The sequence below is a fragment of the Enhydra lutris genome, unplaced genomic scaffold (assembly GCF_002288905.1).
Source record: "Enhydra lutris kenyoni isolate GAN:26980312 unplaced genomic scaffold, ASM228890v2 scaffoldscaffold7, whole genome shotgun sequence".
In the NCBI taxonomy this organism is placed as follows: domain Eukaryota; kingdom Metazoa; phylum Chordata; class Mammalia; order Carnivora; family Mustelidae; genus Enhydra; species Enhydra lutris.
In genome coordinates, this window is record NW_019154091.1 from 168,982 (window position 1) to 180,606 (window position 11,625).

At 39.6% G+C, this 11,625-nt stretch overlaps 1 protein-coding gene across 1 annotated transcript in view; it reads left to right on the plus strand.

Moving 5' to 3' along the window:
• The window catches only part of LOC111142084 (aldehyde dehydrogenase 1 family member L2), a 65,878-nt gene that overhangs the window by 29,346 nt on the left and 24,907 nt on the right, over nt 1-11,625 (plus strand). The window contains exons 11-13 of the mRNA XM_022495035.1: nt 2,354-2,473; nt 3,070-3,197; nt 4,610-4,760. Coding sequence (XP_022350743.1) covers nt 2,354-2,473; nt 3,070-3,197; nt 4,610-4,760 — 399 coding nt within the window. The remainder of the gene's footprint in view (nt 1-2,353; nt 2,474-3,069; nt 3,198-4,609; nt 4,761-11,625) is intronic.

An 11,625-nucleotide genomic window follows, 5' to 3' on the forward strand; every position in this document is an offset into this window, starting at 1 on the left:
TTTTCCAGGATGGTTTCTATTGGCTGTAGTCTGTCCTATGTATTGGCCACTCTTTATTCTTTCATGTTTCTTCATGTATCTTGCGATCTTTTGTCGAAAACCAGCCATTTTAAATAACAGAATGTGGCAACTCTGGAAATAAGACCCCTCTTTTCCCAGGGATTATTGTTGTTGCTTTTTCTTTGTTTAGGGACTTTCTCAGACTAATCCTGTAAAGCCTGTATCCTTTGTTGTTTGCTGCCACCGAAGTCTCTACTTAGTGCTAACTTAGTCATCAGCTAATAATCAGACATCAGTTTCCTTAAATTTCTGGAACTGGTAAGTCTCTGAGCCTTTACTGAAGGACTCAGGTAGTTTGTGTAGAGCAAGCTCTGGGTCAGGTCACATAAAGACAAACATGGAGTATAGAGCTTGACATTGGGAAGCTCTGTGGAGATAAGACCTCTGGGGAGCTTCTGGGCACCACTTGTCCCCCTCTGGTGACTAACAGACGGCTGGTTTTCATAGCCACCGTGGTTGTAAGGATTTTGGTTTTCAAGTTACTGCGGAGCTGTCGAGAGAGATAGGAAAGAGTAGGGCAATTAATACACCATAGAACTCACTGAGCTTACAGAGATTCAGCTGTTTTTCTTGAATAAATGGATTCTTTCAAGCTTTTGGTTAATTTCCAGAGTCTTAAGAAACATGATTTTGACAATAGTTTCTAATGTTCTTGTGGCTTTTATGAAGGAGCAGATTTTTAGTGGTCCATAGTCTACTATTCCAGAAATAATTCACCCATGTGTTTTTAATAAAATTTAGGTAAATTTGGGAAGCAGTTAAGCATCCTCTGGTTAAGAACATGAATTTGGTGTCAGACCCACCTAACATTGAATCCACGCAGCATTGCTTACCAGCCATGTGACCTGTGGCAAGTTACTTCACTTCTCTAAGCCTTGGTTTCCTCATATTGGATATGACAATAGTAATATCTACCTCACAGAGTAGTTGGGAGAATCAAATTAGATAATATATGTAAGGGGCACCTGGGTAGCTCAGTCAGTTAAGCATCTGTCTTCAGCTCGGGTCCTGATCCCAGCGTCCTGGGATCAAGTTGGGCTCCCTGCTCTATGGGAAACCTTCTTCTCCCTCTCCCTCTGCCTGCCACTCTCCCGCTTGTGCTTGCTCTCTCTGTCCCTCTCTGCCAAATAAATAAATAAAATCTTAAAAAAAAAAAGACAATACATGTAAGACCCTTAACATAGTTCCAGAATGATGACTTTACAGAAGTGAACTATATGCAGAGACTAGACACATCAAGTCAGATAAAGATTCCTTCATTATATCCTACATAAACACAATGGAAATTTTTCACAGAAATATTTCTTACCTGTGGGATAAGAGTAGATACCATTTGATATTTTTTATTTCTTCTTTAAGTATTACCAATTTCTCTACATGAAATTGTTTGAAAATCATTATATTTACTGTTTATACCTCTCATTGTTATGAAATTTTATTCTAATAATGCTCTTTTACATGTTTTTTCAGTTATTCCTCATAAATGTATGTAGTAGGTAGCATTATCCCCTTTTAATTTTTTTTGAAGATTTTATTTATTTGTTTTAGAGAGAGAACAGAGAGAGAGAGAAAGTGCACACGTGCAGGTTGGGGGAAGATGGAGAGAATCTCAAGCTGATTCCCTGCTAAGTGGGGTACCCACCAGACCTGATCTCACAGTCCTGAGATCATGACCTGAGCCAAAATCAAGAGTCAGTCCCTTAGTCCACTGAGACACCCAGGCACCCCTTCCCTTCGCACGGTTGAAAAAACTGAAGCTCATAGTAGTTAATGGACTAACCTAAATTCATTTGCTAGGGAACGGTCGAGAATAGAATTAAGGCAACACATTTGTAAGAGAGAGAGAAAGTGAAAAATGAAGAGGAACTTAAGGAAACAAAACTTAAAACGGCACCATTCTAAAAGGAAACTTAATCCACAAAGGCAATTTCAAGGATTCAAATGAAAGCAATGGCTGTGCCTCCATAGATGTTGCCACTAGATGGTGATGTTTCCATTATCTGGAGGTCTTTCGAGTTCTCTCATTTGCATAAGGAAGAAAATCTGCGGTATTTTTAAGGCTGAACCTCGGGCACTTTGGTCATCAGAGATGGTAGCCTCCTGGCTCAGTGGCCAATCTGAGCATCATGAGGCCCAAATCTTACATATGCTTGTGTCTTCTGGAGAGTAGGAACTAAAATCCTATCGACATAACATCTGCTGCATTAGTGAGTAAACTTCTTTATTGCTATTTGGCATCAAATGGATAAGCAGAGAAATCCATTGAATCTATAAATATAATTCTCTATCTTAGATTTCGAAGGAGGTCAATGAAATGACAGTGAAAATGCCGTATCAGTGTTTCATAAATGGACAGTTCACAGATGCTGAGGACGGAAAGACCTATGATACTATCAACCCAACAGACGGATCTGTGAGTAATTCCTTAGTGTGTGCAGTGACCACTGGTCATGAATTTTTAATTTATGCACAGTTGTAAAATTGACAGTCTTAAGAAGTTACTTTATCCTATCACTTTGCCTCTCTGAGCACTTACTCTAAATGCTCTCTGTGTATTTCTTTCAACTCTTCAATTCTGGTACTGGTTGCTAGCTATAATAACCTATTTTATTGAATGACTATTTATGCTGAATTTAGACAGATAACTATACCTAGACACATCAGAGGCACACCCTCAATAAAACTACATGCAGAAAAGAGTTTTCAGACTCCACAAGCTTGTGGCAAGAAATTCAGCTTCCCTAAGCACCAGAAGAAATAGACATAGTCTTCCTAAATGTGCCTTTCCACAGTGTAGTGTGACATGAGGAGTCCCAAATTTCAGGCTAACAATTTCCTTGTTAAATTTTGTCTTTACTATATTACTGAGTGTATTGATTTTCTGTCGTTAATTCTTTGGATTTTATAAGTAACACCCTATTTTTCCTATTAATATGATATTAGTTTTAAGAGGCATATTTATATATCTCTAAATAAATGACCTATTACCTTATTTTTATCTTGAAACAGACAATAGGCAAAGTAGCCTATGCTTCTTTGGTGGATGTCGATAAAGCTGTAGCAGCTGCAAAAGATGCCTTTGAAAAAGGTGAATGGGGAAGAATGAATGCAAGAGAAAGAGGAAGATTGATGTACAGGTGTGGTTTTTAAAAACACAGATCTGCTATCTTTGGATATTGGCTAACATTGCCAAGATTTTTAAAATTTCACCCAAATATTCTCATACGCACCTACTATATGCCTTCTGTTACACACATCATATAAAGTTCCATATATGTGAGTTCCTGATTTTTGTGTTATTGTTTGTAACAGTCAGGGTTCCAGTAGGCAGAAAAGTTCAGTAAAGAACCATTTAAAAGATGTGGGCAAGTTCGAGGGGTAATGAAGTACCCAGTTAGGGGCAGCAACAGGGGGAAGCTATTCGTACCCTAAGGTCTGGGACAGAGAAAGGGGCTATTGCTGGAACCTGGCAAGATCTGTAGCTGTGGAAGACCACACTCCAGTGGTTTTTGATGGAGGGACCCAGCAGCGGCTGAACCACAACCTATCTGCGAGGGAGCTGAGGAATGGAATCCCTGATCTCTTTCTCTCCCTGAGGATACTGCCCACTGGCTTCTCCTTAGTCAAGCCCAGTGACAGAGCATGGGATCCAGGGGATGGAATCTATAAAGGTCATCCTCCCAGGTCACAGAGCGGTGTGGAGGGTGGATACAGAACAGCAAACAGGGAATATGTAGCACTTTTGTTGTTTTCAAAGACAAATTTCAAATCTGCTTGATCTGTAGGGAGTAGGAGTGAGAAGGAAAAATACTAAGGCTTGAAAAGCGTATTATAAATCAGTAACCGAGTATGCCAAGATTGATTAGATGCGAGCATAAACTCACTTTTCTCCTTACCCAGAGCCAAATCGTTGACCTTAGTAGGATCTGGAAGAAACACTGAGGGGGAGGCGGCTTCCGAGCCCAACTTTAGAATGGTCCAAAAGGAACAACTCAGAGAACCACTGAAGGATGAAAAGAAAACCAATGGTTGAGGGGAGCACAAAGGATGAATTTTCACTCTTTCAGAGCCATGAGACAATCCTTGACTTATCTTGCCCCAGAATCTAGACACCTAACAGAAATCTGTTGTGGTGTCTCTAATTCACCCCGTGTATTCCCATACCAACAAGAAATCCTCGTGTTCATGGATTCTTATGGGTTTTACTCACTAACATCTCCCTATATATTCATGAACTGGCCACATTCCCACTGTTTTCTGTCATCGATCTCCTTGCTTTACTGTGGCTCAGTCACTGTTCTACTTCTTATATGTGTATGGGGCAAATGGTAGAGGCTTCCCACACTTCTTCTTTTTTGTAACTCTTGAAACAAATTATTTATGAGATGATTTGTTTCCTGTCTTCCCTGCCGGACCATATTCACCATGAGGACAGAGACCTCGTGCATGTGTGTTCACCTCTGAATTCTCAGCCCTTAGGAGGGTGCCCAGTACCTAGTAGGAGCTCAGTCAGTATTTGTTGAATGAATTTCTTTCCCTGACCATACAGACTTGCAGACCTACTGGAAGAGAACCAAGAAGAGTTGGCAACCATTGAAGCCCTTGATTCGGGCGCTGTCTACACCCTGGCTCTGAAGACTCACATCGGAATGTCTGTGCAAACATTCAGATACTTCGCTGGCTGGTGTGACAAGATTCAGGTAAGCACAAAGGTTATCTGTCACCATGGAGATCATCCCAAAAGGAAAATGGCCAAACATTTAGTCATTCTTAAAGGCACTGTTTTAGAACCACCTACTGGGTTTTCTCATCTCATCCTTCTAACAATCATCTGTGGTAGGTAGATAGCTGTTATCCCTTATTGCAGGTAAGGAAACAGATGCTTGAGAACAACGAATGACTTGTATACGGTCACATTGTTAGTAAGTAAACCATAGAGCCTAGGATTTGAACTCAATATTTTCTGAAACAAAGTTTAATGATGTTTTTTATACTTTCACATCTCTAAAGGCATCTCACAGTCTTCTAGACAGAGGGTGTCAGGGAGAGATTGAAAACTGAAATGCCAACAGAAGCCAGAGAGCCAACGTACATGGTCTAAGTCAGCTGGGTATAAGAAAAATAATTTCCTAAGATTTAGGTACAACAAAAATTTCATTTCCCTTCTTACTATAAGAAAGTAAATAGGGGGGTGCCTGGGTGGCTCAGTTGGTTAAGTGTCTGCCTTCGGCTCGGGTCATGATCTCAGAGTCCTGGGATGGAGCCCTGCATTGGCTCTCTGCTCAGCAGGGAGCCTGCTTTCCTCTCTCTCTCTCTCTGCCTGCCACTCTGCCTACTTGTGATCTCTCTCTCTTGTCAAATAAATAAATAAAAACTTATAAAAAAAAAAAGAAAGTAAATAGAACATGTATGATGATAAGTGGCAACTACACTTGATCTCAGAACTGGGGATATAAGAGTTAAAGGAAAGGTTCATAACAAAGAGAAGCATGTATGCTGCTCATAGATTCATGATAACCGCAGTGGCACTCGGTCACAGCCACCCTCCCAGCAGAGAAGAGGAAATGGGGCAGGGAGAGAGAGACAAAGGAGCTTTAAAAAGCAATCCCACCCTCCCTTGTGCTTATATCTCCCATTGACCTTCTTTGTCTGCTAAGAAGACTGGGAAACAATATTTTATTTGGATAAGTTGCTGTCACCACTGTTAATATATAGAGTCAGAGAGACCTGGGTCCAAGTGTCAGCTTTGCCACTTACCAGCTAACGTCATTAAGTTATTTTATTTCTCTAAACCTCACTTTCCCCTTCCATACAATGCTCACACTAATACAAACCCTGCATGTTATGTAGTGAGTCTTAGCGTCAAGTTTGCAACAGACAAAGGCTTGCACTTGAATGTGGGTTTTATGATTCTTCCGTCACAAAGTCATACATATTAAGCATTTAGTAGTGGTGAGTTGGGTCCATCCTTTATCCTCAATCATGAAATCCAAACAGCTCCAAACCTGAACATTAATTGGTTTGGGGTGATTCAAACTCATTTGTTGCCAAAAACTGACCTGAACCAACATGGATCTGTTGATAATTTGTGTTTCTATCACTTAGAGGGAATATCCATATGTTTCGCTAAATAAATATCCCAATAATCATAAGTTGGATTATGAGGGGCTGCTCCAGACCCTACTGGGCGTCACCGATAATGTAACGTAAGGTATATGTGTTATATTACGTTTCCATTGTCCAAATCATTCTAAATCCCAAAACACACTTGACCCCAAGGATTTCGGGTAAGAGACGGACGCGTGTAATTATTTTTTTTTTAATTTTATTTTTCATGAACATATAATATCTTTTTATCCCCAGGGGTACAGGTCTGTGAATCGCCAGGTTTACACACTTCACAGCACTCACCATAGCACATACCCTCCCCAATGTCCATAATCCCACCCCCCCACCCACCCCATCAACCCTCAGTTTGTTTTGTGAGATTAAGAGTCACTTATGGTTTGTCTCCCTCCCAATCCCATCTTGTTTCATTTACTCTTCTCCTACCCCCTTAACCCCCCATGTTGCATCTCCTCTCCCTCATATCAGGGAGATCATATGATAGTTGTCTTTCTCCGATTGACTTATTTCGCTAAGCATGATACCCTCTAGTTCCATCCATGTCATCACAAATGGCAAGATTTCATTTCTTTTGATGGCTGCATAGTATTCCATTGTGTATATATACCACATCTTCTTTATCCATTCATCTGTTGATGGACATCTAGGTTCTTTCCATAGTTTGGCTATTGTAGACATTGCTGCTATAAACATTCGGGTGCACGTGCCCCTTCGGATCACTGCGTTTGTATCTTTAGGGTAAATACCCAGCAGTGCAATTGCTGGGTCATAGGGTAGTTCTATTTTCAACATTTTGAGGAACCTCCATGCTGTTTTCCAGAGTGGTTGCACCAGCTTGCATTCCCACCAACAGTGTAGGAGGGTTCCCCTTTCTCCGCATCCTCGCCAGCATCTGTCATTTCCTGACTTGTTAATTTTAGCCATTCTGACTGGTGTGAGGTGGTATCTCATTGTGGTTTTGATTTGTATTTCCCTGATGCCGAGTGATGTGGAGCACTTTTTCATGTGTCTGTTCGCCATGTGGATGTCTTCTTTGCAGAAATGTCTGTTCATGTCCTCTGCCCATTTCTTGATTGGATTATTTGTTCTTTGGGTGTTGAGTTTGCTAAGTTCTTTATAGATTTTGGACACTAGCCCTTTATCTGATATGTCATTTGCAAATATCTTCTCCCATTCTGTCAGTTGTCTTTTGGTTTTGTTAACTGTTTCCTTTGCTGTGCAAAAGCTTTTGATCTTGATGAAATCCCAATAGTTCATTTTTGCCCTTGCTTCCCTTGCCTTTGGCGATGTTCCTAGGAAGATGTTGCTGCGGCTGAGGTCGAAGAGGTTGCTGCCTGTGTTCTCCTCAAGGATTTTGATGGATTCCTTTCTCACATTGAGGTCCCTCATCCATTTTGAGTCTATTTTCGTGTGTGGTGTAAAGAAATGATCCAATTTCATTTTTCTGCATGTGGCTGTCCAATTTTCCCAACACCATTTGTTGAAGAGGCTGTCTTTTTTCCATTGGATATTCTTTCCTGCTTTGTCGAAGATTAGTTGACCATAGAGTTGAGGGTCTATTTCTGGGCTCTCTATTCTGTTCCATTGATCTATGTGTCTGTTTTTGTGCCAGTACCATGCTGTCTTGATGATGACAGCTTTGTAATAGAGCTTGAAGTCCGGAATTGTGATGCCACCAACTTTGGCTTTCTTTTTCAATATTGCTTTGGCTATTCGAGGTCTTTTCTGGTTCCATATAAATTTTAGGATTATTTGTTCCATTTCTTTGAAAAAAATGGATGGTACTTTGATAGGAATTGCATTAAATGTGTAGATTGCTTTAGGTAGCATAGACATTTTCACAATATTTATTCTTCCAATCCAGGAGCATGGAACATTTTTCCATTTCTTTGTGTCTTCCTCAATTTCTTTCATGAGTACTTTATAGTTTTCTGTGTATAGATTCTTAGTCTCTTTGGTTAGATTTATTCCTAGGTATCTTATAGTTTTGGGTGCAATTGTAAATGGGATTGACTCCTTAATTTCTCTTTCTTCTGTCTTGTTGTTGGTGTAGAGAAATGCAACTGATTTCTGTGCATTGATTTTATATCCTGACACTTTACTGAATTCCTGTACAAGTTCTAGCAGTTTTGGAGTGGAGTCTTTTGGGTTTTCCACATATAGTATCATATCATCTGCGAAGAGTGATAGTTTGACTTCTTCTTTGCCAATTTGGATGCCTTTAATTTCCTTTTGTTGTCTGATTGCTGAGGCTAGGACTTCTAGTACTATGTTGAATAGCAGTGGTGATAATGGACATCCCTGCCGTGTTCCTGACATTAGCGGAAAAGCTTTCAGTTTTTCTCCATTGAGAATGATATTTGCGGTGGGTTTTTCATAGATGGCTTTGATAATATTGAGGTATGTGCCCTCTATCCCTACACTTTGAAGAGTTTTGATCAGGAAGGGATGCTGTACTTTGTCAAATGCTTTTTCAGCATCTATGGAGAGTATCATATGGTTTTTGTTCTTTCTTTTATTAATGTATCACATTGATTGATTTGCGGATGTTGAACCAACCTTGCAGCCCTGGAATAAATCCCACTTGGTTGTGGTGAATAATCCTTTTAATGTACTATTGAATCCTATTGGCTAGTATTTTGGCGAGAATTTTTGCATCTGTGTTCATCAAGGATATTGGTCTGTAGTTCTCTTTTTTGATGGGATCCTTGTCTGGTTTTGGGATCAAGGTGATGCTGGCCTCATAAAATGAGTTTGGAAGTTTTCCTTCCATTTCTATTTTTTGGAACAGTTTCAGGAGAATAGGAATTAGTTCTTCTTTAAATGTTTGGTAGAATTCCCCCGGGAAGCCATCTGGCCCTGGGCTTTTGTTTGTTTGGAGATTTTTGATGACTGTTTCAATCTCCTTACTGGTTATGGGTCTGTTCAGGCTTTCTATTTCTTCCTGGTTCAGTTGTGGTAGTTTATATGTCTCTAGGAATGCATCCATTTCTTCCAGATTGTCAAATTTGTTGGCGTAGAGTTGCTCATAGTATGTTCTTATAATTGTCTGTATTTCTTTGGTGTTCGTTGTGATCTCTCCTCTTTCATTCATGATTTTATTTATTTGGGTCCTTTCTCTTTTCTTTTTGATAAGTCTGGCCAGGGGTTTATTGATCTTATTAATTCTTTCAAAGAACCAGCTCCTAGTTTCGTTGATTTGTTCTATTGTTTTTTTGGTTTCTATTTCATTGATTTCTGCTCTGATCTTTATGATTTCTCTTCTCCTGCTGGGTTTAGGGTTTCTTTCTTGTTCTTTCTCTAGCTCTTTTAGGTGTAGGGTTAGGTTGTGTACCTGAGACCTTTCTTGTTTCTTGAGAAAGGCTTGTACCGCTATATATTTTCCTCTCAGGACTGCCTTTGTTGTGTCCCACAGATTTTGAACCGTTGTGTTTTCATTATCATTTGTTTCCATGAATTTTTCAACTCTTCTTTAATTTCCTGGTTGACCCATTCATTCTTTAGAAGGATGCTGTTTAGTCTCCATGTAATTGGGTTCTTTCCAAATTTCCTCTTGTGATTGAGTTCTAGCTTTAGAGCATTGTGGTCTGAAAATATGCAGGGAATGATTCCAATCTTTTGATAACGGTTGAGACCTGATTTAGGACCGAGAATATGATCTATTCTGGAGAATGTTCCATGTGCACTAGAGAAGAATGTGTATTCTGTTGCTTTGGGATGAAATGTTCTGAATATATCTGTGATGTCCATCTGGTCCAGTGTGTCATTTAAGGCCTTGATTTCCTTGTTGATCTTTTGCTTGGATGATCTGTCCATTTCAGTGAGGGGAGTGTTAAAGTCCCCTACGATTATTGTATTATTGTCGATGTGTTTCTTTGATTTTGTTATTAGTTGGTTTATATAGTTGGCTGCTCCCATGTTAGGGGCATAGATATTTAAAATTGTTAGATCTTCTTGTTGGACAGTTCCTTTGAGTATGATATAGTGTCCTTCCTCATCTCTTATTATAGTCTTTGGCTTAAAATCTAATTGATCTGATATAAGGATTGCCACTCCTGCTTTCTTCTGATGTCCATTAGCATGGTAAATTCTTTTCCACCCCCTCACTTTAAATCTGGAGGTGTCTTCAGGTTGAAGATGAGTTTCTTGTAGGCAACATATAGATGGGTTTTGTTTTTTTATCCATTCTGATACCCTGTGTCTTTTGATTGGGGCATTTAGCCCATTAACATTCAGGGTAAGTATTGAGAGATATGAATTTAGTGCCATTGTATTGCCTGTAAGGTGACTGTTATTGTATATTGTGTCTGTTCCTTTCTGATCTACTACTTTTAGGGTCTCTCTTTGCTTAGAGGACCCCTTTCAATATTTCCTGTAGAGCTGGTTTGGTATTTGCAAATTCTTTCAGTTTTTGTTTGTCCTGGAAGCTTTTAATCTCTCCTATTTTCAATGATAGCCTAGCTGGATATAGTATTCTTGGCTGCATGTTTTTCTCGTTTAGTACTCTGAATATATCATGCCAGCTCTTTCTGGCCTGCCAGGTCTCTGTGGATAAGTCTGCTACCAATCTAATATTTTTACCATTGTATGTTACAGACTTCTTTTCCCGGGCTGCTTTCAGGATCTTCTCTTTGTCACTAAGACTTGTAAATTTTACTATTAGGTGACGGGGTGTGGACCTATTCTTATTGATTTTGAGGGGGGTTCTCTGAACCTCCTGGATTTTGATGCTTGTTCCCTTTGCCATATTGGGGAAATTCTCTCCAATAATTCTCTCCAATATACCTTCTGCTCCCCTCTCTGTTTCCTCTTCTTCTGGAATCCCAATTATTCTAATGTTGTTTCGTCTTATGGTGTCACTTATGTCTCGAATTCTCCCCTCATGGTCCAGTAGCTGTTTGTCCCTCTTTTGCTCAGCTTCTTTATTCTCTGTCATTTGGTCTTCTATATTGCTAATTCTTTCTTCTGCCTCATTTATCCTAGCAGTGAGAGCCTCCATTTTTGATTGCACCTCATTAATAGCTTTTTTTATTTCAACTTGGTTAGATTTTAGTTCTTTTATTCCTCCAGAAAGGGCTCTTATATCTCCCGAGAGCGTTTCTCTAATATCTTCCATGCCTTTTTCAAGCCTGGCTAGAACCTTGAGAATCGTCATTCTGAACTCTAGATCTGACATATTACCAATGTCTGTATTGATTAGGTCCCTAGCCTTTGGTACTGCCTCTTGTTCTTTTTTTTGTGGTGAATTTTTCCGCCTTGTCATTTTGTCCAGATAAGAGCAGATGAAGGAGCAAGTAAAATACTAAAAGGGTGGCAACAACCCCAGGAAAATATGCTTTAGCCAAATTAGAAGAGATCCCAAATCGTGAGGGGGAGAAAGGGGATAAAAAGAGGTTCAGAAAGAAGGAAAAAAAAAAAAAAAAGAAAAAAAAAAAAAAA